General features: G+C 38.5%; 1 protein-coding gene across 3 annotated transcripts in view; it reads right to left on the bottom strand.

Annotated features, from left to right (window-relative positions):
• Positions 1–27239, bottom strand: part of TBC1D4 (TBC1 domain family member 4) — a 197249-nt gene that overhangs the window by 75831 nt on the left and 94179 nt on the right. For all 3 annotated transcript variants that reach the window (XM_054446949.2, XM_054446951.2, XM_063650941.1), the window contains exon 2: positions 897–1478. In XM_054446949.2, the coding sequence (XP_054302924.1) occupies positions 897–1478 (582 nt within the window). The remainder of the gene's footprint in view (positions 1–896; positions 1479–27239) is intronic.

The following is a 27239-nucleotide window of genomic DNA, read 5'->3' on the forward strand; positions in this document are numbered from 1 at the left end:
GTTTAGAATGAAGAATGATCTTTTATACCAATACTACAGCTTGCATCAAATTATTTTAGTATCCAATTCAGTACATTTTTAGGCCAATAGTGCTTCTTTAACGTCTTTTGGTGTGACAGCATAAATTGGTGTGTCCTCGACTCAAAATACAAATACAAGTCTCTGGAGTTTTTTCTTCTCTAGAAAAAAATTCCCATGTTTCTCCTTGCCAAATCGCACTCTCTCAGATTCATATCTTTAAAGATTGACTGTCTACAATTTTTTTGTTGTTGTTGAAACGGACTCTCGCTCTGTCGCCCAGGCTCGAGTGCAGGGGGTCAATCTCAGCTCACTACAACCTCCGACTCCCCAGTTCAAGCAATTCTCCCGCCTCAGCACCTGATTAGCTGGGATTACAGGCACGCCCTCACCACGCCCGGCTAATTTTTGTATTTTTTTTAATAGAGACGGGGTTTTGCCATGTTGGCCAGGCTGGTCTGGAACTCCTGACCTCAAGTAATCCGCGCACCTTGGCCTCCCAAAGTGCCGGAATTATAGGCGTGAGCCCCCGCGCCGGGCCTACATTTTTTTTTTTTAAGCATTTATTTGAGAATCACCCCAAGGCAAATGCTGGTGATAGATTCTTATTCTCTCTACTAGGTGTCCAGGACTCTCTACGAATTGCTTCCTCCTCCTCTTCCTTCCCTACTCCCTTACTTCTTACACTCCACACTCCACGTCTGCCTCTCGCCCCTTCCCTACTTTCCTGTGCACTCTTCCTCCACCTGCCTTATCTGCTTTGAAGGGGAAAACAAATAAAAGTAGATTATTCGTTATATAGAGGTGGAGCTGGGAGGAACTGGATGCCCAGCTGGCACCTTCTGGGGCAAGGGCGGACAGCGTCCGGTCAGGCGTACCTGGAAGAGCATGGTCCTGTTCTTCTCCGAGTCCGAGGGCTGGACGTGACTGGGTGCGCTGGCGTGTCTCCGTCGCGGCTGGGATTTCTGGCTGCCCTCGTGAACTCTCCTTTGCACTCCGGTGACACTGCTGCACCGAGACCGGAACTCCTGCTGCTCATCAAAGCCAGAATCTTCCAAAATCCGCTCAGGGAAGCAGACCCGAGAGCTGGTCAGGGCAGGCTGGCTGGCCCCGGCAGGTAAGCCAAGGTGGGTGTCGGTGCCGTCAGCCTCCTCCGGCAGGCAGTCTCCGGGGGACCCGGGCACCACCACCTCCAAGTCAGCCAGGTCCTCTCCTGGGTCCGGACTGCGCTGCTCGCCTTGGATCTTCAGGCGCTGCTGTTCGTGCAGGCTGAACTTCTCCATGCAGTCATCGATGAGGCTTGAGGGGGCCTTCTTGTGGGTCACGGTCACCTTTCCACAGTACAAGACTTCGAACTTCTGAGAGTTGTAAAAGGCGTCCTCATTATCTTTGCTGGGTTTGGCATCCTCTTTCATGGCCGCTTTAGATAACTGCCTTATGCTGCTAATAACATCAGGAACCTGGGGGAAAAAATTAAAACCCTGATTCTAGTTGAAAGTTTTGAGACAATTTACATTTACCTAGCCCGATTATTACCACATGGAATGTATTTTCATCCTAAATAATATACAAAGTAATAGACACCACACAAGACACAGCATACACTTATACTATTTGACATAAATGACTTCAAGATAAAATTAAAATGTAATGAAAATTAACTGAAATTGAATAGCAGGATTAGATTTTCCCACTTTAAATGAGTCTCCCAGAAACAAAACCATGAAACTATATAAGCCACTGCCAACCTATTATGTCATAATATGTCTTTTGATTGTGTTTAAAAGTTATCTGTGCCTCAGCTGAAAGGAACCAAAGTTCCAACCATGAGGATAAAATAACCTTTCTTGATGAGGAGATTAAAACCTAGACATCCCTCATCAGCATTAACTATCAGAGAAAATGCAAATTAAAACCACAATAAGATACCACTATATACCTCTTAGAATGGCTACAATAAAAAGAAGACTGCCAGCAAGGACGTGGGAGCAACTGGAACTCTCATACATTGTACACAGACATAAAATGACACACCACTCTAGAGGATGGTTTGGCAGTTTCTTAGGAGTTAAATATAGACCTACTTCATTACCTAGGCATTCCACTCCTAAAAATTAAAAGACTAGAAAACATGTCCACACAAGAGCCTACAAACAAATATTCAAAGGCACTTTTGTCCCAATACCCTGTGAAAGGAAAATATCTTAGGCCCCCAAAATCACTAAGGAAAACTCAAGCTGAGAATTGCTTAGGGCAAACCTACCTCCTATCTATTCAAAGTCACCCCTCTGCTCACTGAGATAGATGCATATCTGATTGACTCCTTTGGAGAGGTTAATCAGAAACTCAAAAGAATGTAACCACAGCACCTACCTATGACCTAAAAACTCCCTCCCTGCTTTGAGTCTTCCTGCCTTTGCTTCAAATTGTCCCGCCTTTCCAGACGGATCCAAGGTACTTCTTACATATATTGATTGATGTCTCATGTCTCCCTAAAGTGTATAAAACCAAGCTGTGCCCTAACCACCTTGGGGACATGTCGTCAGGACTTCCTGGGGCTGTGTCACGGGTACGCATCCTCAACCTTGGCAAAATACACTTTCTAAATTAACTGAGACCTGTCTCAGATTTTCTGGGTTCACAGTTCCAAAACTGAAAACAATCCAAATGTCCATCAGCAAGTGAAGAGATAAATAAAATGTGGTACATTCTATAAACCAAAAGGTATCTGAGACAGGTCTCAATCAGTTTAGAAGTTTATTTTGCCCAGGTTAAGGGCATGACCATGACACAGCCTCAGGAGGTTCTGAGAACATGTGCCCAAGGTGGTTGGGCCATAGCTTGGTTTTCTACACGTTAGGGAGACATAAGACATCAATCAATATATGTAAGATATACATCGGTTCGATCCACAAAGGCGGGAGAACTCAAAGGGGCAGGGTGGGGAGTGTGCATGGGGCAGGGGGTGCAGTTCCAGATCATAGGTGGATTCAAAGATTTCCTGATTGGCAATTGGTTCCAACAGTTTATCTCCTACTAAATTCCCTTCTACTCAGCTCCAGCCACAATGGCCTCCTTGCTATTTCTCCAACATGCAAGGCACATTCCTCCCATAAGGTCTCTGTGTTCAGAGATGTTAACAGTTTATTGCCACATCCATTTAATATTTTCAGACCACAGATGACCACAGGTGACTGAAACTGTGGATAAGGAGGGGCTGTTGTAATTATTTGGAATATACTGCTAGAACATTCATAGTTTAAAAATAACAAGAATTTCAGCTTGCTAGACCAAGTATTTCCTATGAAAGGATAAAATCCACATGCTATAGCTTCAGTGACTCACCCTGAACACTTGCCATGTCTCAGGGACAAAGTCAGGTATCTGTGCTAACATGTGACTAGCAACCTCAACCCTCTGTCATTTTCTTACTGCCTTAGTATGTGATTTACCTTACCTGACAAGGGCCAAAGCTATGGAGAGTGAGCTAGCTGACACTCAACCCTGCAAACCTGCAAAAAATAAAACGATTCTAGCGGGCAAAGCCCTAGGAGAATGATCTCTTCTTTCTCTCCACTTTTCATCTGATCTTCATCTGATTACTAAATATTTTTAATCTGATTTTAACCCAAGTATAACTAAATCTTTTTGTCTGATTTCCACTAAATACTTTTCATCTAATTTTTAACCCAAGTATGTATGCCTCCAAAAGTGTCTCTATAGAGTACAGAATCAGAAATATTGCCTGTAGCACTGATTTTACTGCAGATATTTTTCTTGTTACAAATATTTAAATGATTTACATACAACCTCAGAGTTCCATTCTACAATTGAGATTGCACATAAAGTCAATTCAACCTTAATTGTGTCAAGTCTTTTGAATTTCTCTACTGCCATATCAAGAGTTCTTACATGAAAAACTGATTTGTGGCTGAATTTCTGTAGTCTCCCAGGACCCTTCTCTGTGACTACAGGTAAAAACTCAACACATAAATGTAATTCTGTAAGTGATCCAATTTATATAGGCAAAGTTTATCATCTTGAATTCTAAACTGAGTACATAATTTAATCTTTAATAATTTAAGATGCTAATATTACAACGCAAAACTGGTTCTAGTTACCTTTACTACCTTTTCTCAGGTTATGACTAACCACAACTTTCAATGACATGGGTTGCAGAGACTCTGCAAAACTGATCTAACAACAGCTCTGTTTTTTCTTTTTTTTTTTTTTTTTTGCTTATCCTCATGTGAAACACAGAGTATAAACACTAGCATTATATAGCCCCTGACTACTCACTTAGGCCACACCAGAAAGGACACACTGCTCATATAAGCACAGTAAAATATCCATAGTGGGGAAATGAGTGATCAGAGAATCATGAAAATCTTGTATTGAAGCATTTACTTAAGGGACTCATCAGAAACAATGCAAAAGAAATAAAATTTCTATCCAGTACTTGTACATACATACAATATTTTGGATTCATAGGATTCTCCTGTAGCATAGTGTTAACTGACATATATTTATACATACATTTACAAATATTGTTGAATGAATTTGAATCCTTCTTATATGTGTTGTATCTTTTCAATATCTCTTTCTCCTGTACCATCATACATAAGCTCTTAAGTGAAAGACTGAGTTGGGGTGATTTTGTTGCTTACTAGAATTCCTCCCTGTGGCCACTAGGAAAATGGTCTGGGCTCAGAAGAACTTGAATGAATGCTGACAGCAAACAGAGGCATATATATAGGAGTGAAAAACTACCTAGAACTCTGATATAAATTCTTCAGGACTGAGACAGTTTAGTAAATTCCCGTTGGTGACTCAAGAGATCTGTCACACCCAAAAATAGAAAGCAGTGGCTTCTCACTCTGCTCACCATTCACCCAAACTAGGAAGTGACGGTATGTTTCCAGAATGACTCTAAATGTTATAGAGCACCTCAAGCTACACACCCTAGCTACATATTGTAGCTACAAATAATTCCGCTGCTCAGAATCTGCCTACAACCCACAGAGCCTAATGACGATTTACACACACCAGTTTAAGGCAAGATTTCTACTCAGTGGCAGCATTTAATCTATTAACACAAAACAATGATACTGAAAGAGGCTCAACCAAACTAGGGACTGACAGGTTTATATTCTATCCCCAATATTTTGCTCAAGACCTCTGGGAATAGTTGTTGCATCTCTGCCAGAGAGCTTCCTCAAGAGCAAAGTGAATGGGGGAACTTGATAGATGGTTGATAAGGTCTCATCGAGATCCACATTCTGTGAGTTAATTTTTGGATTAATGCCAATATAAAGGCAAGATAATGTAAAATCAAGAGAGGGAAAAATCACCTTTATGATTAAACCTCAAGTAGTGTGCAAGTTGTTAAAATGATTCATTTCCATTAACATACAGGAATCAATTCAACAAAAATAAAGGTCTCATGACATTTAGAAAAAGCACAGTGCCACCTTTAGCTAGTATCTTGTTGTTACACCTTCAGTGACCTCACTAACACAATTTAGACTCAAGTACCAAGACTCAGACATTAAAGCAATTCCTCACTCTAGACAAAAAAAAAAATATATTGTTTCTAGATTCCTTGATGTCATGCTGTTCTTTCTCATTAATTAGTTATCATAGTTACTTAACATACTGCAAAAAACCCATTAACATTTTATAAACTACATTTTACCTGACTTAAAAATTAAACAAATTCTACAACTACCACACACTGATGTTCAAAGGCCTGAACAAACACAGGAGAAAATCTGGAGAGTGAAAAAGCACTAAGGAAAGATACCTTTGATCAGGAAGCCAGCTGGAAACTGGAGGTGGTCACAAAGAGCAATGATTTTGCCAAACTGGTGTAGTCCTCAGTATTAGCTCTCTCGGTTGCACTTAAGAAGTTCTCTCTTTCTAAATAAGCTGGCGGTATTTTCACTGTATTTATTAAAGTCCACGTTATCACTATGCAGCCAATTATAAAACTTCCCAGGAGTAACCGTTATTGCTTCAAAAGTTAAGTATTTCCTGACTCTGCAATCAGGAAATAAACAGATTGTTTGGGACTAAAGAGCAAAGCTTTAGCTTTCTTTAAAAAGAAACATTTTAATTTTGATGACTGTAGTCTTTATTATACTGTTTAAATAATCACAAGTGTCCCATGCTTACTAATTATGGAGATAAGAGAAGATTAATCTACAGTACAATGTCTTTTTTATTCACACGGTTCACTGATAACAGATGAACTTCAATAAATGTTTAAAAATAGATATGACTGATATCAGCGTGAGAATAAGCTTCCTAAAACATATTTAAACAAAAAAGAACTGGATCAATTCTTTTACAATTGATATAAGCTTCAATGCTTGACATTATTAATCTTTTATAACAACTATAGTAGGCAGAGCAAGATTTAGAGAAGTGTGAAAAAAAAACAAAGTTGAGGAAAAACTTTAGGGAACAAGTAAACTGAAAAACTGCCTAATGAGAAAGAATAGCAATTTAAACTAGTCTCACTCAAACACAGACAGTATGGAAAAGAAATATATTTGGTTTGGAAGTAACACGTGGCTTTAGGGGAAGGGTAGATTTCCTTTATAATTAATTCTGCTTGTTTAAGAAACCATTAAGATTAGTTTACAGACTATCCAGGCAACAGGGGGATGATGTTGAAAGCGTAATGGTATGAAGTAAAATGCAGCATTTTGAGAAACGATTGATTTGGTCACTTAATGTTATAATTTTTAATTGAGGTTTTTAAAATTTCATGTTCATATAATGGAAAACGCTGGGAAGATATATAGATGCCAAGTATCAGTTCATTTGTATTCAAGGAAACACTAATCATTCCTAGCCATTTTTCCAGCCCCAGTAGCCTTAGAAGCACACCCAGTTCATGCTATGGTTTTTAGGGTGAAGCTGTTTGACAATCTCATTTTAACTTTTATCCTAAAATACTTCAGAGATTCTTTGTATTTAGTTAAAAATCTAAATTATTACTTTAAAGCAAATTTTCCACAGTAAAACAGAAGTCTAAAACTGAGTCTAGATTCAAAATAGAATGGAGTAATACACTGATTTGAAAATGATAGAACTGTAAAACTAAGGGTCTCCCTCTTATTTTACAGATGTGGCAATAAACTGTTAACATCAAAAGTCAAACCACTGAAGAGGAAAAGAATGAGATTACAAGAGACTACACTATTTGGGGCCAAAGAAAGCAAGAGTATCTCTGTGACTTAAACCAGAGTCATACAAGTAGCTTTGTTTTTGATCCTCGGGCTATGAGCCAACACAGTTTCCTCTCAGACCAGGCTTTAGTTCTTAGATATTCTTGGCCACTTTGCTCTAAACCCATTTATGGTTCAGCTCTTTTCTAACTGCTGCCTTTTTGATGGCCTCTAAGTTAGGCCAAATTATCAGAGAGACATTTCTTAAACCTTTCTACTGAGTTCTCTCCTCTCATGTCGTCTCACTGCTTATCCAGTTGAATTCCTTCTGTAAAAGATACGACTTGTGCCTTCTTATCCTATGACTGTTACAAATGTGTAAAAGTGATCAGATAGAAAATATAAAAGAGTAACTCACAGGAAAAAATCTGGGGAATCGTGATTTGATAAAGTGAATGAGGCCAGGCGTAGTGGCTCACACCTGTAATCCCAGCACTTTGGGGGGCTGAGGCAAGGCGGGTGGATCACTTGAGGTCAGGAGTTCAGGACCAGCCTGGCCAACATAGCAAAACCCCATCTCTATTAAAAATACAAAAATCAGCCAAGCATGGTGGTGCAAACCTGTAATCCCAACTACTCCTGAGGCTGAGGCAGGAGAATCGCTTGAGCCTGAGAGGCAGAGGTTGCAGTGAGCAGAGATCACACCACTGCACTCCAGCCTGAGCAACAGAGTGAGACTCTGTCTCAAAAAAAAAAAAAAAAAAAAGAGAAAAAAAGAATAAAACCTCCCCAAAAGTGGCTGAGTTTAGTGCTGGTGTAACAAGACAGAAGATGGCATGCTTGGGAAGAAGTCATATGACAAAGGAGCAGGCAAGAACCATCACTTTCCAATTCCCTTTCAAAACCAAAGTCAGGTGGGGTGTGTTGGCTCACACCTATAATCCCAGTACTTTGTGGAGGCCGAGGCAGGAGAACTGCTTGAAACCAGGAGTTCAAGACCAGCCTGGGAAACATAGGGAGCCCCCGTCTCTACAAAAAATGTAAACCAGGAAGAAGTTATGGCACATGCCTGTAGCCCCAGCTACTTAGGAAGCTGAGGTGGGAGAATCACTTGAGCCTGGGAGGTTGAGGCTGCAGTGAACAGTGATCACATCATGCCACTGCATTATAGCCTGGGTGACAGAGTAAGACCCTGTCTCTCACACACACACACACACACACACACAATCAAAATTATTATTTTTAAAAGGAAGCAGTCCACAGCTTCACAGATTAGAAAAGTACACATCATGCTGTTAGAGGGTTTCTACTTAAAGCCTGGGTCCAGTATCTATGTTTATCTATAGAAAAAATACGATACCCACTAGGCCTCAGGTTTTTCATATGCAAAATGGAAATCACAATGCTTATCTGAAAGGCAACCTAAGAAAAATGAGTTAAATGTGAAAATATGCCTGACACAGTGCTGCGACGATGCAAGCATTTAATAATGTTTAAATCAAAATATAATTCCAATGTGTGCTACGTAAGAAGATGAAATAAGTGAGAAGCTATGGCTAAATCAAATTCCCGGCCTTCATGAAATTTAAATTGGGGCGGGGAGATAGGGAAGAAAAAATTAACAAGTGAAGTAAAATATAAGGGATTTTAGTGAACATTTCCAAGGAGAAAAATAATGCAGAGAAGGGGGAAATTTGGAAAGACATAAAATTTTGAGGAAAACAGTTGCAATTTTAGAGAAAGGACTCTCTATAAGATGATATATGAGTAGACATCTGAAGTCAGCAAGGTCTTGAGCAATACAAATATCAGAGGGAGGAATGTTCTGGGCAGACAGAACATCAAGTACTAAGGCCCTGAAGCACAAATTTTCCTGGTGCATTCAGGGAACTGTGAGGAACCGGCATGGCTGGATGGGAGTGAGTGAGCACGCGATTATGGGGGAGGCAGTTGTGGGAGACGTGGAAGATCTAAATCCTGCTGGGGCTTGAAAGAATTTTGGCTTCTACTCTTGGTGAGATAGAAAGCCCCTGAAACAGTGCAGTGCAGTGCTCAGTGTGGAAATGACATAATCTAAGTTGCTTTCAAGGGAACCCTTTGGCTACTGTGTGGAAAATGGACAAGGGTAATGGGCAGGTGTCTACTGCACTCATCCAGGGTGAGCCATTGGTGGCTCACACAGAAGCGACAGCAAGGGAGGTGGTTAGGCAGCTGCCAGCTTCTGAATATAATTTTAAAGGTACAGACACGATGATATGTTGATGAATCCAATGTGAGGTCTAGGAGAAGGAGAGCAGGCAAGGATGACATCACGGTTTAGGGCCACAGGAATTAGAAAAAATGGAGCGACAATAGGACAGACTGCAGGTGGGTGATGGCTTAAGAGATCAGAAGCCGCGTTTTGGACACATTAATTTTGAGAAACTTATAGACATTCAAGAGGAGATGTCAGTAGGCAGTTGATTATATGTCTGGAGCTCCCGGGACAGATCAGGGCTGAGATAGAAAATTGGAAGTTATTAGCACCTAGATGGTATTTAAAGCCATGAGATTAGATGAGTTCATCAAGGGTATAGAAGACAGAGAGAGAAAGACAGAAACAGAGACATAGACAGCTAGGCAGACACAGAGAGGGGGTTATCTCCAGGATCTAGCCCTGAAGCCACAGTGCTTATAGTTTGAAAGATGGAGAAATATGAATGAAAGAAAATACAGCAAGACCCAGATGTAAAACCAGGAGAGAATGGCATCCTGAAGTCAAGTAAGAAAGGTTTCCAAAAGAAGAGAGTAATCAACATGAGATCACAGGTGACTTTGACAAGAAAAATGGTGGGAGCTAAGGACAAAAGCCTTAATGGAGTAGGTTCAAAAGAAATTTCAAGAACGAAATTCAAAGCAATAGGAACAGACAACCTATAAGGGCAGCAGCAGGAGAAACAAGTGAGTCAAGAGAGGGTTCTCTCTTGGAAGAAATGACAGCTTCCAATGGAGAATACATAACAGTGAAGGGGAAATCAATGATCTCAAGAAACAGGGCAGAATTGCTGGAGCAATGTCCTTAAGTAGACAAGAGGGGATAGAATCTAGGCCCAAGAAAGAGGTTGAACTGAACTGGCAGTTTGAAAGGGAAAGGCAGAATAGAAAGGCACAGTTGCAGGCAGATGGGTGATGGGAGTTTATAGAATTTCTCCTCTGCTTTAATTTTCTCTGTAAAATAGCAAGCTTGCTCATTAGCTAAGATGAGGATGGGGAAGAAGATCTAACAGAATATTGAGCATCAACATAAAATTTAATTCTAGGCTGTTTGTGGACTAAGTTGTGAGGTGAAGACATCTTTAGGACCCTCAAGCTACTCTTCCTGTGTTCTCTGGATTGCTAAATGTGACCCCTACATGGCATCAAGTATTTTAGGTAAAACTCAGGAATCAGACACTAATTAGAAGAGCGGTTTGCCCCTGTAAAATGAACCCATGAAGGTAAAACTTTTCTCTGCCATTAGAAGAAACTGGGAGCTACCCTATAAAAGTAATATTTATATAAGGAATAAAGTTTGAAAAAAGTTTGCATGTAGTTATGCAAAAATACTCTATTGTGTACCTTCTCAAAATAAGAATAACATACTTTGATTTTAAAATATTTGTGTCACTTATGAAAAATAACCTTATATTTCTTTCCTTAGATATGGATATTTCTATGGGCATGATTTCTAAAACGGTGAAATTAGAAACAAAGTCATCAAAACAAGAAAGTAAAGCATCTCATAAACATGTAATCAAGAAAGTTAATGTTCCATTTTATACATGGAACACTTCTATATGGAAAAATAAAGAACGTTCTTTATTTTTGAGATCCATGTTTTCAAATACAGCACATCCCTCTACCCAACTGCAAAGCATTTTCAATGTGAGGTCAGCCTACTATCTATTTATTCAATAAGATGCTCTCTATTTATCAAATTAGTCCTATTATTTAAGGCTCACTTTTTTTTTCTTTTTTTTTTTGAGACCAAGTCTCTCTCTGTCGCCCAGGCTCAAGTGCAGTGGCGCGATCTCGGCTCACTGCAGGCCTCCACCTAACAGGTTCAAGTGACTCTCCTGCCTCAGCCTCCCGAGTAGCTGGAATTACAGGCGCCCACCACGATGTCCGGCTAATTTTTGTATTTTTAGTAGAAACAGAGTTTCACCATGTTGGCCAAGCTGGTCTCAAACTCCTGACCTCAAGTGATCTGCCTGCGTCGGCCTCCCAAAGTGCTGGGATTTTAGGCGTGAGCCTCCAAGCCTGGCCCTAAGGCTCATTTTTTTAAAAACATAGTTCAATACCACTTGTACTTGCTCCAAGAAACACTAGAGGGAGCTTTCTCACATAGACTAGTTTAAAGCAAAAAAAAAATTTTTTAAAGGTTCTCACAATACTGAGAAAAAAATGCTCCCACTGTTTATAAAATATTATTACTACTGCTCTCATCTTAGGCCCATAAAAAGTAAATTAACTAGAATTTTAGCTGATTAGACAAGTTTGGCAATAAAATTAATAAGTTAATAAAATAAAGTTAGACTGAAAACATTTGAATACAGCAAAATCAGGACTTGATGACATTTAATTTGCTAGATAGTTTAAAGCAGGACACAATAAACATAATAAGAAACATACGTCTTGGTCCTTCATCATGAAATAGGAAGTATAAAGTCATCTAAACAAAATCCTAAAACTGAATATTTAATAGGTAGTTTTAACTTATGAAATGTCTGAATTCATGAGAAGAGAAGGTTTTGAGCAAGGCTTAATTGTGCAATGAAATGGGCCTTGGAAAAGGAGGCAAAGGAGCAACAACTCAGCCCAGAGGGATCTGGACATGACAAACTCCAGGTGAGATCAGTAGATAAAGCTGTAATATTATCAGGAAACAAAAACCGCCACACATTTCTCAGAAACCTATTTTTGTCCTGTCCTTCCATATTGCTTCAGATATTTATATCATCATAATAGATTATTCACCTTGCAGATGAAAATAATATGACATTCTTGAGCTTTTATTCAAAGACTTCAGGTCCTTATAAACATTATCATTAACTGCTAAAGGGGCATATATCTCCCTTCTTCAAAGAAGAAAAATCCTAACCGCAGGCCATCCAGGGATAAAAATCAAAACACACATTCACCTCTCTCCAAAATTAGGCTGGAAGGAAAGGCAATAGCAAGCAACCGGATGCTAATCTCTGATCCAGACTTGCACTTTTTGTGGGTGAAGGAAAGGCCCTAGTCTCCCCACATAGTAACCATTCATACTGGAGCTCTAAATGCACAATCTTCAACCCTCACAGTAGAGGTCAGCTCCTCCAAACAACGCAGGTCATTATGAAGTGTGCCTGCTGTGGCTGCTCCTGGGGAATGAAAAATTAATCCTATGACATCTTGCAGCAAGACTGCCTTTCTGGCCCTTGTTCCTTCTTCCCGTCTGGGACTCTACTGAACATCATCTATGAAAGGTTCTGATCAGAAAAGGCATTTTCAGAGCTGACACTGGCTGTTGAAAGGTATGCTTCTTTGTTCATTAAATATCAAACGCTCCCTTCCCTCCCCTTCCCTTGAGTGGACTGGCAAAACGATACCAAGAGAAAGTGTATGATGGTTTACGTGACCCAAACAGCACAACTTTCTTTTCATCTTTGATTGCAGAAAAGAATAAAAAGCTTGAGACTTTCAGGATCCTGGAGAAAGAATATGCTTCATCTATGCACCTCACACATATCTGACTTGAAACCAGATTAATAAATACAATACTTCCACAAGCAATACACCTCTATTTTTGAAGTCTCTGAAACGTCACCATATTGCTTGAAAGCCACCTGGAAGCAGGCGCTGTGTCATGACTAGCTTTTGCCCAGCCCTGCCCACTCTCCGAATGCATGCCCTGTGGACAGAGATGTCCTCTCTCCCTCAACAGAACTCAATCCCATGACACCACGACCTTTCAATTAATTTACCGTCCATCATTTGTTAATATTTCAAGTACATTCTGGAAACTCAGTATCCCAAAGCCCTTTCAAAAGAATTTTTACTTCTCAAACTTTATGTATGTCAAACATATATAAAATTTTAACTCCTTAAATGTCAAATTTTAACTCCTTAGAGAAACTCTCACCTTAGAATTTCAAGTAGAATTTGTGACACTAAAGTATTTTTCAGGGTGTAATAGCCATAATTCTTTAATATCCAAACACCTCCTTATGTCTACATTAAAAAGATTAATGATTACAGCAATGCTTCCATTATAATCAGTGAGACTGAAGATCAAAGAAAATAAGGAAATCTGTTCAGTGGTTCCTAATAGTTAGCCTGTATAATGTGATAATGGGGCCTGAAATAATTTTCATCAAAACTCCCAAACAAAGGATTTATCTGAGCTGCAGTCTTGCCAGATTTCACAACTTCAAAGTCAGAAACCAAATTCAAAGCAAACTCGCAGCCCTCATTTTTTTCACACATGGACTGCTTTCAAGAAAGAATAAGATGATCCCAATTGTAAATCATCTATAAATGACGTATCAGCTATAATAGACACTGTTTTGTCAAAACAGCACCCATTTCATTTAGAACAAATGGTTTCAGTGGATGCTGCCAATCCTTGCACCCTCCCCCAGGTCCAATCTTCCCATCCACCTGCCTCCAAAGTAGCCACAATAAACTGCAGGTAATCTAAGCTGGTCCAGTGACAGGTAAAGAGGTGCAACTGGCATATGACCCAAACCAGGTAATGTGAGTTGCTCCCTAATATTTTTCCAACAGAAGACAAGACACAGCTGTGTCCCATCTGAAGCCTCAAGTATTAAGGAAATTAGTCTGGTACCATATCCTTCACTGCAGAGAGCCAGTCTGCAGTAACAAAATAAAACCAAGAGGAAAATGAAATTAGATCCAAAATGTGGAGAGACAGAGTCCTGGTGGGGTCCAGTTCCCGGCTGTGAACATCCTTACAGGTGTGGTAAATGAGCTCTTGGTCTCCTCCAATTCTGGGGGCCACTCCAGGGTCCTTTCACACAGGTGATAGTTTTCACCCTTCTATCTAAGAGTTCTAACCAGTATACAACTCTAGAAGAATATATATTAACAGAGTAGTTAAAGAATCAGTTAATGTTATATATAACCTGTGGAACCCAATCATTGGGATTGGGTTCATCTGCAATGACTGAAACCCAAAATAGCAATTGATTACACAAAACAAAAGTTTATTTCCCTGTCATATGAAACATGAAAGTGTAGTTAGGGGTTTGGGGCTGTTTTCATCATGGTACTTCATCACTTTTCATTAAATATCAAAGGTGCAGGTGCCTTCTATCTTATTTCTCTGTCCTGGGGGCCTCAACTCCATGGTTTAAAATAGTTGCAACTGTATTCCAGGGAGCAGGATACAAAGAAGGAATTAATAATAAGAAAAAGAAATAGAGGACATTCCCCTACTGCCCCACCCCCGCCACACACACACATAATGGATTCTCTTTTATTTAAGGAAGGTTTCTTAAGCAAGCTGCCACAAAATAAATCTACTTACACCCCAGTGGCCAGAAGCAAGGGCACTCCTAGCAACAAGAGAAGCTAGGAAATGTAGTCTTGACTCTAGGTAGCCATTTACCTAGTTCAAAATTCCGTTACTAGAGAAGAAGGGAGAACAGACAACAGGAACAACCTGTATTCTTTTCATAATGATCACTGATGCATTCGAGACAAGGCAATACATCAGAGCTCTTCAACAAAGAAAAGCTGGGGATAGATGCAAGTCAAAATATTTAAGTTACGTATTGCTTCTAAAAAGAAAGAACTCAAGTCAAAACTGCAGAGATATGTCCTTAATAAAAGTAAGACTGAACTAGCTGTTTCAAAACTTTCTGAAATTGAGAAAAACAAACAAAAAAAACCCAGAAATCTTATGATCAACCTTCAAAGACTGTCACAGGACTATTCCTTTTCACCCAAATATAACAAGGCACATCTGATGGTAATATCATTAAGCTACATCTACAGACATACTGAAATTTATAAATATCTTTTCCAAATAGAATCATGTTCTTCTGGTGACTTTTTTTTTTTTTTTTTTTTTTTTGAGATGGAGTCTCACTCTGTCACCCAGGCTGGAGTGCAATGGTGCGATCTTGGCTCACCGCAACCTCCGCCTCCCGGGCTCAAGCAACTCTCTTGCCTCAGCCTTCTAAGTAGCTGGAATTACAGGCATGTGCCACCATGTCTGGCTAATTTTTGTATTTTTTAGTAGAGATGAGATGGGGTTTCACCTTGTTGGCCAGGCTGGTCTCGAACTCTTGACCTCAGGTGATCTGCCGGCCTCAGCCTCCCAAAGTTATGGGATTACAGGCATATGCCACTGCACCTGACCTTCTGGTGACTTTTAAGTAAACTTTTACATTTCTATAGAGACAGTAATAGGGCAATAACCCACAAATAACCATCTAAAACTTACTTCAACCAGTAATATGTTTCCGCATGTATTATTCTGGTACAGTCACAAAGCAATATAATTAATCAATAACTATAATATAAATTAAATTTCTTAATTTCATTTCAGCTTAGGAAATATAGATCAATGCATTCCAATAGGCCAAACACAGAGAACAGCACCATGTGTGTAACCAGCATTTATCCTGTCACAAAAATTTACTGAGCCACTGAGGGTTAACTGTGTTGTTTACAACTTTTCATTTGAATCATTTGGGGCATGTATATACATCTGTCTTCATAAACAGTATATATTAGGCATAATATAAATTTTTCTGTCTGATTCAAAGTGTGAACATCATGTCTTCAGTGCAACACAAGATTCTCTAGTTCCTAGCCAGCTGCTAAATAAATATCAAAAACTGTTGGCGCAGTACAGTGGAGAACTTTAAACTTCAAACAGAGTGAGGCCGTTAAATGGCAAATAGGCCCCAGATTGCATCCGGGAAACATACCTTTTTATGAAAGCTGAAGCTCTATGTGAATGACAGCTATGGCCATCTGCTACTTGTGAGACTTTGTTCTCCAAAACTATAGAACAAAGAGGTCTGATATACAACTTATTTTCTGATTCTCTGCTAACACCATGCCTGTTTCTAGAAGAAAATGTCTCAGAAATTTTCTTTAATGCAGGTTTCAAAATGGCCCTGAAAGTCAATGGGAACAAAAGGGCCCACATGCAACAATTATGTGATGCAAATACCACTGCACCATCCCATGGGCACTACAACTATACCTCAAACACAAATGAGCAAAAACAAGACATTTGGTTACTCTACTAACAATTCAAGTATGACTTCACTGATAAAGACCAACCCAAAAATATATATTATATATATAATATAGATTAATATTCTGATTCGTCTTTTAAATATATATATATATATATATATTCTTTTTTTTTGAGACGGAGTGTTGCTCTGTCGCCCAGGCTGGAGTGCAGTGGTGCGATCTCAGCTCACTGCAAGCTCCGCCTTCCGGGTTCACACCATTCTCCTGCCTCAGCCTCCCAAGTAGCTGGGACTACAGGCACCCGCCACCATGCCCAGCTAATTTTTGTATTTTTAGTAGAGACGGGGTTTCACCGTGGTCTCAATCTCCTGACCTGGTGATCCGCCCACCTGGGCCTCCCAAAGTGCTGGGATTACAGGCATGAGCCACCGTGCCTGGCTAAACATATATGTATTATATATATATTTTCTGATTGGTCTTTATCAGTATGTGTGTGTGTGTGTGTGTGTGTGTGTGTGTGTGTGTGTGTATCTATCTATCTATCTATCTATCTTAAACCAGGATCTTTCTATCTACTTATCTATCTACATATCTATCATAAACCAGGCCTGACAGAGTTCACTGGGGAATCTTTTACTACAATGAATATATAAAAGTAGCATGCAATTATATATTAATGGCATGCAAAATATACTTCTAATTGCTACAAACTATTTATTGCCTTAAGTTTCTCTTTCAAATATAAACATGATTGGGGATTTCATACCTTAAAAGTTTCAAAGCCATAAATTACAACTATTGTAATATGTTAAAGTGTAGTATATTAGTATTATGGCTATATGTGGCATTTTGTTAGTGTAAAATCCATCAGCATGATTTTACTCCTTATCTTTTGTTCAATCTTCGCCTCTGTTTTCCACACATACCAGCTTATGTAATAAACGCACATCAATATATTTTAAAGTTCAATTTTACTAAAAGTTGGTTTAAATTATTGAAAATTCTTCAAATGCGTATGAAATCTATATTAACAACTAGAAACTTTTTTAATGTTTTGTTTTAAAATGATCAGCTTTTGAAAAAAATACAAAAATCATCTACTCATTCTTATGTTGCTTCCTCTTGATCTCTAGATTTTCATAAAATTCCATGGTTAGAAAAAGGAAACAAACAAAGATCACTGAACTAATAACCTAAACAATGAGAGAAAACATTAAATGGTGGAACAGATTTGTGGTCGGTGGTCATCAGTGATACAGATGGAAATCTGGGCATGACAATAGAATTTTTTCTTTTGTTAACTAAAAAGATAAACAGTTATCTAGCTCTCTTTTAGTGTAAGAGTTAGCATAATGATGACGGGAAAAAGTTGACCACAATAATAGCTGTGTAGGAATGAGGACCTATTCTAAAACTTTTACATTCAATAATTCTTATTCTCACAACTATCCAAGATAGGGCCTATTACTTCCACTGCGAAAATAAATTGGTCTATCTTCTCAATTTTTCTATACTTCTAAATGTGCTCTAAAAAATTATCTATTAAAAACTAATAAACTGGAAAACTGATGATCAGAGAGACCACCATGTGTTTGTTTCAAGTTTAGAAGATTCACATCAAATACCCAGCTGAAGCAAATAAACAGGTTTTGAATAGAACTTAGAATCTAGAATTTCTACAGTACCTTTCAAAGCTTCATATTTAAGCTTCTGCAAAACGTTCAACATTTCCAGTATGGCAGTTTTATAACTATTGATGCCAATTGGGTGAAATTATTATTTAACAAGTCTTATTTCTATTTTCAGGTACAAAATGAACTAATTTAGGTTTTGAGCAACATGAAAAAAACAGTATATAAACATCTCAGTCATATAACATCATGACTGAATTTAACATCAGAAACTTCTACAAAGATCTTCAATAAATTGCTATATAATAAACAAGAAAATTAAAATCCAGAGAAGCGAAATGACTAGCTCAAAATCACAAAGCTAAATTATTACTTGATTTACACAAATGTGAATTTTTATACATACATACACACATGCACACACACACACAGCTTTTCAAGATACATCTAAAGAATACATCTCTAGTGTTCAATGAAATCAATATGTTCAATGTCAAATATTATCAAAATGTATGACAGTATATTCATTTTTGTTATTGTCTTTTTAAAGTCTGCCAACCTCACTAGATTTCAAAGAATATGACAGCAGGAAAATATATATTTTGTTCACCACTAAATACCCCATGTCTGTCACAATGCCTAACATGAGTTCAATACTCAATAAATATTTGATGACTGAATAAACACTTTAAGAATCCAGCAGCCTCTTCTGAAACATGGAATCTCATAAACCAAAATGTCGATTTGACTTACATGTATTACAAACATAGCATGGACCAAGCTATTGAGCAAAGACTAAGCACTGTTAAAATATTTCATGGTTAATTGACATTAGAAGTTCTTGAGTCCTTAAATAGCCTCATGTCAGAAAATGATCATCAGTCTCAAAGAGAGCCCTTTCACTCTCCTAGGTCAGCTAAAACTCCCAGTTTTAGTTGATAAAAATCAACTAAGCAACACATTTACCGTTATTGATAAAATTAAGATATCTAAAAGAAAGCTAGTGTTGAAGTATATCAGTTTTGTTCATCTGACTCTTTTTTTTTTTTTTTTTTTGAGAAAGAGTCTTGCTCTGTTGCCCAGGCTGGAGTGCAGTGGCGTGGTCTTGGCTCACTGCAAGCTCTGCTACCCAGATTCAAGCGATTCTCGTGCTTCAACCTCCGAAGTGGCCCGGCTAATCTTTGTATTTTTAGTAGAGACAGGGTTTCACCGTGTTGGCCAGGCAGGTCTCAAACTCCTGACCTCAAGTGAACCACCCACCTCGGCCTCCCAAAGTGCTGGGATTACAGGCGTGAGCCACCGCACCTAGCCTCATCTGACCCTTCTATTAAGAGGCAGACATGCCTGTAATCCCAGCACTTTGGGAGGCCGAGGTGGGTGGTTCACTTGAGGTCAGGAGTTCAAGACCAGCCTGACCAATATGGTGAAACCCCATCTCTACTAAAAACACAAAAAATTAGCCGGACGTGGTGGCTGGTGCCTGTAATCCCAGCTACTCGGGAGGTTGAGGCAAAAGAATCACTTGAACCCAGGACACGGAGGTTGCAGTGGGCCGAGATCACGCCACTGCATTCAAGTCTGGGCCTAAGAGCAAAACTCCATCTCAAAAAAAAAAAAAAAAAAAAAAAACAGACACTTTTTAATCTGTCTGTCTCTAGAACGGTAATGAACTAGATAAGATTTTATTTTTTAAATCTTCAAGGCATGAAACACTGAATTTACAAACAATCAATCCCTATTTCCTTCATTTCACCTTCTCGGCATTTTATGTTCCCACACGTTAACTCTATCTACATTATGTGAAGAAGTGAAAAAAGGGAGAAAATTCACACCTTCTTATTCTTTATCATGGTTTCCACAAGACCACCTCTTATGGGAGTCCTGACAAAGCTAGCCTCATGCAGTCCCCATAATTTCTGGTGGTATGCCACTGGAAGAGTTTTCATCATCACCATCCAAATGAACAGAAGAGGAGCTTCTGTTCTAGAAAAAGATCCTTACCTTTCCCCTTACCTTTTTTTAACTCCAAAATGCCCTCTCTGTAACATCTACTATGCCCAATTACGAATGGGTCAAAACTTTACAGTAAGACAGATCTGGGTTCCATTCCCAGCTCGATCACTTACTATGTGATTTTTGGCACACTTTTAAAACTCTCTTAACTTCAGTATCATCCTCTGTAAAATAGGGATAATACCTGTAACCTATAAAAACTGTGAGAATAAAGTTTGTATAAAGCACCTAACATTGTATCTAACATAGGTTCTTAATGTTAATAAAGTAGATGAATTAACTTGTTAATAAAATTAATAAATATTAACTATTTTTCTCCACCTCCTCTTCATTATCAACTAACTCCATGATGTACAAAAAGTCTCCAATTTATTATGAGGAAATCATCATGTTCCACAAACACCAGTCCTTCCTCACAGTCCCTATTTGTCCAGTGGGTGAATGGGCTATAACTGCCAATCATTCACTGTCGAAATAACTATACCTGGCTTTTCACCTTCAGCTTTAAGATTTCTAATTTTAAACAAATTGTAAGGGGTAATATATTTGCCTATATCAAGCAATAGGATTTCTTCAATGATTTAAATTTCTTGTGTATTCTTAAAAAGAAACAGGGGAATACCAGAAACTGCTTCAAACTGTTGCTTCAACTTTTCCCCAATAAAAAATTTGACTTGAAACCTCTGGCAATTCACCTTGAAATGAACCCCCCACCTTCAGTTGCTTCCTTATTGCCCAGATATGAGTCAAAGTTATTGGCATCCCCAAGTCTGTGCCATCCACAAACTACTATCATTGCAGGTTCACTCAAATCAAGAAACATTCATTGAATTTCTTCTCAGTGCAAGCAGAACACCAGAGGCCCTAAGTATGCTAGGCGCTAAGCATGCAAACATGAAAATGAAATGGTCTCTCTTCGCTGACTCAAAATCCAAAATGAATAGATCCAAACACACAAAATAATATACAATGATACCATGAAATAAGTGCTGTATGGCTACATGTTTACAGTACCAGTCTATGGAGATAGATGGGAAATTAATAAATGAAATACTAGCAGACAGTATACTAGAGACACAACATAATATTTGTAACAGCACAGAAAGAGTTGAACACTAGGAAACCCATTGAGGGAGGCTGATTCAATGAAAAGGAATCTTTTTAGGATGAGGAATCTCCAGCACTTTTCTACTTCAGGCTCTCATTACCTCTTTCCACTTGCAATTAGCTCTTTGTTAATATCCTCACCGCCAGCCTCTCTCCTTCCCCTTGGTTCTCAAATCCACCCTTAACAATACAGCCAGATTAATCAGCCTAAATCAAAACATGCAGCCTCTCATTCCTCTTATAAAGTTTTTCCCGAAAAGTTTACCCCGTGAGTGCCCAATGTCTATTTACATGAAGTCCCAATGTGGAGACTATGCATCCAGGGCTCCCAAATATCATTCCAGGTTTTTCTCTCACTATCTCATTTCAAATAAATTACACTGGGCTGCTTGCTGCTTCCCCAACACTGCTCCAACTTTTTTCCTTGACACCTTTGCATATACTGGTCTTTCTGCCTACAAAACTTTCTTTTCGAGCTCTTTAAAATTGTGTTATTCAATATGGTAGCTTCTAGCCATGGGTGGAGATGAATTTAATATGACTAGGAAAAAAAGTTTTAATTTGAATTAACTTTAATATACATTAAAATTTTAAAACAGATGCCCCATTCAGTTACTGGAAAACTTTAAAGTATGACTGGAACAAACTGTATGTGAATTTTGTTTTTCAACTGTTAAATTTTATAAACTCTATATTTAGATCACATATTTCCAGTGAAAAGTTAGCTTCTGAATTGAGATGTGCTATGTGCTTGACATGTAAAATGCAGAGTCAATTTCAAGGACTTAGTGTGAAAAATGTTAAATATCTCAATAATTTTATACTGATTATAATGCTGAAATTACAATATTCTGTGTGTACTGGGTTAAATAATATATACAATTCAAATTAATTTCACCTGTCTCTTTTGACTTCTTTTAATGTGTTTACTAGAAAGTTTTAAATTACACATGAACCTCACATTATATTTTAATTGGACAGCACTGCATTAGAATTCTCTCTCTGTATACCCTTTAAGGGCAAGTTAAATGTCATGAACTCTATCAAAAGCCTATCTTCGGTCGGGCACACAGGCTCACGCCCATAATCCCAACATATTGGGAGGCAGAGGCAGGCGGCTCACTTGAGGCCAGGAGTTTGAGACCACCCTGGCCAACATAGTGAAATCCCACCTCTACCAAAAAATACAAAAATTAGCAGGGAGTGGTGGTGAGCACTTGTAGTCTCAGCTACTCGGGAGGCTGAGGCACAAGAATCAGTTGAACCCAGAAGGTGGAGGCTGCAGTGAGCTGAGATTGCGCCACTACACTCCAGTCTGGGCGACAGAGTGAGACCTTGTCTCCCCAATAACAACAACAAAAAAGCCTATCCTGAATTCTGAATTCTTTAAACAGAAATGATCTTACCCCCACCTCAACCGTGGCTATAGTAAGCACTCAACAAATTTATTTATTTACTGAATAAATGACTAAAACATTTTGTTTTTAGCCTCATTGCACTTAACACATTTGGGCTCGTACAGTAGTCCCTCCTTATCTGTAGTTTCACTTTCTGCGGTTTTAGTTACCTGCAGTGCAGTACAATAAGGCATTTTGGAGAGGGTCCACATTCACATAATTTTTATTACAGTATATTGTTATAATTGTTCTATCTTATTATTATTGTTGCTAATTTCTTGCTGGGCCTATTAAACTTTACCATATGTATGTATGTATGTATGTATGTATGTATGTATGTACAGGAAAAAAACAGAGTATAAATAGGGTTTGGTACCATCCACAGTTTCAGGCATCCACGAGGGGTCTTGGAATATGTCCCCCACTGATAAGGCGGGGCTACTGTATGTAACTGGTCTTCTTGCCTTATGTCTCCTACAGGATTCTTGATTCCTTGCTTAGCACTCATTCTTACCTCATCATCTATTTCCTGGGTACATGGCCTACCAGTTCTCCTGAACTTTCTCATCTGCTGCTCTCCAGCTCTTAAACCATTTCAAAACTTATCTCCGGGGAGGGGGGAGGGATAGCATTAGGAGATACACCTAATGTTAAATGACGAGTTAATGAGTGCAGCACACCACCTGCACGTTGTGCACATGTACCCTAAAACTTAAAGTATAATAAAAAATAATAATAATAATAATGATAAAAAGAAAACTTATCTCCAGGCCAGGTGCAGTGGCTCACGCCTGTGCTGGGATTACAGAATACTAACACTTTGGGAGGCTGAGACGGGCAGATCACTTGAGATCAGGAGTTCAGGACCAGCCCGGTCAACATGGTGAAATCCTGTCTCTACTAAAAATATAGAAATTAGCCGGGCATGGTGGTGGGTGCCTGTAGTCCCAGCTACTTGGGAGGCTGAGACAGGAGGATCACTTGAACCCGGAAGGCAGAGGTTGCAGCGAGCTGAGATCGCACCACTGCACTCCAGCCTGGGCGACAGAGCAAGACTCCGTCTCAAAAACCTCACCTCCAATGAGCTGCATATTCCTTTCTGGACACCCTGCAGCACTACATCCAGTCAACCTGACAGTAACTTTCCAGTTTCTCCAAAATTCTACTTTAATTTGGGAACCAGAAGAGATAAAGGAAAAAAAAAGTTTCTTTAAAAAAAAAAAAGGTTGCCACCGCAAAATACAGGCATATGAGCCCAAAGATTTGAAAATTCAGTGATGATAAAATATTTCTTTACATAAATACCAGCTAAATGGTTTTCTTATGATTAATCTATGAATTTGTGGGCTGATTCAGAAAAAAAAGAACTTCGGAAAGATTATTGCTTCCACAACTCTGAAATAAACACACAAAAATCATCCTTAAATGTTTAAAACTCCAGTTATGGTTAAAATAACTGAAGAAAAATCTTTCTGAAACCTCTATGCCTTTATTAAATATTCTTAAAAATTTAAAAATTTTGTTTGCCCTATAAATACTGGATAAACACATATGCTTCTTTCAGCCCAGTGAATAAAATGTGAAGAACATAAAAACATGACTAATAAATCTTCCATGCAAATTGCCCATAAGGCACATCAGCAGATAATAAGATGTCCTCAGAGAAGGAGGAACAAAGAGAGGAACAAAGCATAGACTGCTCACTGCTCAGCAGCCTGGGAGGCCTATTTGCTCACAATTCCCCTCAGAGAAACTTCCCTCCATGGCCCTTCCCGAAGACGCCCTACCCCAGAGCCTGTGGCAGCAATGCACACCTCCACATCACCCACAGCAACCCAGTGCTTCCCCCTCACAGCACTTATGGCACTATATTTAGCCACCCAATGGCATCTTCCTCTCCCACAGATGTGTCTCATGCATCTTATCTATCCCAAGCACAAGGCCTAGCACATGGCTCCCATGCAAAATGTTTGTGAAGTGAACTAACCAATGAATGAGCAAGCAAACAATCTAAGAGAAAATGGTGGTTCTGCTCACCCTCCTAGATCACAATACTAAACAGGTTCTTGCCTGAACCTAGACTGTTTTCATATGAGAAGACAGTATTAATCAAATTAAGAGCGTCATCTGAGAAGCAGGTGCCTGTTCTAAAAAGAGACGCTGATAGCTGATAACAGCTTCTGCCTGACCATTGCTAATGCAAATACATGAACAATTTGAATGTATCTGGGAAAGTTAGCTCTTTGTAAATAATATTTGCTATGAACTTACGTGTGCACTTTCTAGATAATAATAGCTATCACACTAATGGAGCACTTACGTGCTGGGCACTGTTCTAAATGCTTTATATATTTTATCTCCTTTAATCCTCACAACTATCCTTTGATCCTTTGAGGTAATTCTATTATTATCTTCATTTTACTGATAAGAAACTGTCCTAGATTCTGCTAATTTATTGAACTCACTCATAAAATCATGTTAACTGGATCAAGAAAATGAATATGACATTTTCCAGTCTTGAGATGATAACATCAAAGTCTATGAGATTAGAACAGAAACTAGACATCAAACACTGCGTTTCTGTGACAGTGTTTGCTTATGATTAACAGTGTGCACCCTAAAGCCCTCGTGTCCTGCTATGAACCTAAACAATTTATAGTATTTTTATAAACATCATAAGTTTAATTATACCCTACAAGGCTTATCCATAAATACTAAACAGAAAACAAAAGGATGAGTGAAGTTAACACACTGCTGCATTAACGAATATCAACATCTACTGGGCCAAGCTACCAATGAGACCATCTTAAACATATAAATTCGAACTACTGCATTAAAGCCTTGAGCAATAAATTTGGACCAAAAACCATGACTACCATTTAGTAGCTCTGGAAAAGAATGCAATGAAAGAGAAGTTTTCATGAATAAATTATACACTTTTTACCTGGCTTCACAGTTCTTATAAAAGCGCATGTTGTAAAATAATAAATGTGCTTTTAATACAGATTTGCTATTTTCTTTTTTTTTTTTTTTTTTTCAGATGGAGTCTCAGACTGTCACCCAGGCTGGAGTGCAGTGGTGTGATCTCGGCTCACTGCAAGCTCCGCCTCCCAGGTTCACACCATTCTCCTGCCTCAGCCTCCTGAGTAGCTGGGACTACAGGCGTCCGCCACCAGACCTGGCTAATTTTTTGTATTTTTAATAGAGACAGGGTTTCACCATGTTAGCCAGGATGGTCTTGATCTCCTGACCTCGTGATCCACCCGCCTTGGCCTCCCAAAGTGCTGGGATTCAGATTTGCTATTTTCTTTCATGATACATGTTCATTGGAAAATAATAAAACCATAAAGACAAGTACAAATAAAAAAAACACTCATCCAGAGAATACCACTACTGAAATTTTAGTGAACATCTTTCCACACATTTCTCAATATTAAAACAGTTAATATAGGTATAAAATTTTGAATACGCAGACCCATTCTAAACAAAGTTTTGTGATCTCCTTTTTGTGCTTGAAAACCTAGTATAGGTATTTTTCCTTGTTGATAATTTAGATCTTTATCATTATTTTTAAAGTGTTTTCTAAAACAGCAATTCTCACTCTTGAAAACTGTTGAGAGACCACTAAGGGCTTTCATATGTATGGTTCGATCTATCAATATTTATCATTTTAGAAATTATAACTGAGAAAATTTAAAATATTTATTAATTCACTTAATATAATCACAAATCATTATATAATAAATATTTTATGAAAATAACTTCACTTTTAAAACAAAAAAGTTTGTGCAAAGATTTATATTAACATTTTTGTAATATCTGACTTAATAAAAGGTAGCTGGATTCCCTTATCTGTTTCTGCACTCAATCTGCCATGACATGAAGAACATCTAACGTCCCACAAGTATATATAAATGGAAAAGGGTAAATTTTCAGAGCTTTTTCAGATAATAGTTAATATTATCTTTTGATACTATCCACCAAAGAATGATCGTTCCTTAAAGGTTTGTGGCAATGCGAAATCTGAAACTATATCAGTGAACTTTCTACATTCTGTCCCATTGAAATCCATTTCTTTACCTTGCACTTTAAAAGAATCTTTTAACAATGCATGATTTTGTAACTCATACACTGATCTTTGGGGAAATATTGGTTCACTGAATTATGCAAATTTTGACATATTCTATTAAGTATTATCAAGACATCACATTCGCTAATATCACCACCAATCTCATCAAAGTCTTCAGCAAACTATCAAGCTCACAGTGACAAATAGAAGTTTTTCCAAAAGTCTAAACACACCCTGCCAGTTGTTTTTCTTTAAGTGGCAAGATCGCTTTGTTCATTTTCAAGACTATGTCTGCCTAACACCCAAGACTGAAGAAGCACATTTTGTTATGAGTCATTCTTTCAAGTAAAAATGGTGTTCCATGTAAAAGAGGATAGTTCAGCTTACAACTTGTATCAGCTTTCTGTTACTGCCTTAATAAAGTACCACAAACTTCATTTATTACCTTACAGTTCTGCAGGACAGAAGTCTAGTACCAGTCTCATCAGACTAAAATCATGATGCTGGCAGACTGTGATCCTTACTGGAATCTCTAAGGGAGAATTCATTTCTTTATGGTCTTCTTTCAGGCTGTCACCTGAGGGCTGTTCGC

This window comes from Pongo pygmaeus, chromosome 14 (assembly GCF_028885625.2).
Source record: "Pongo pygmaeus isolate AG05252 chromosome 14, NHGRI_mPonPyg2-v2.0_pri, whole genome shotgun sequence".
NCBI lineage: Eukaryota > Metazoa > Chordata > Mammalia > Primates > Hominidae > Pongo > Pongo pygmaeus.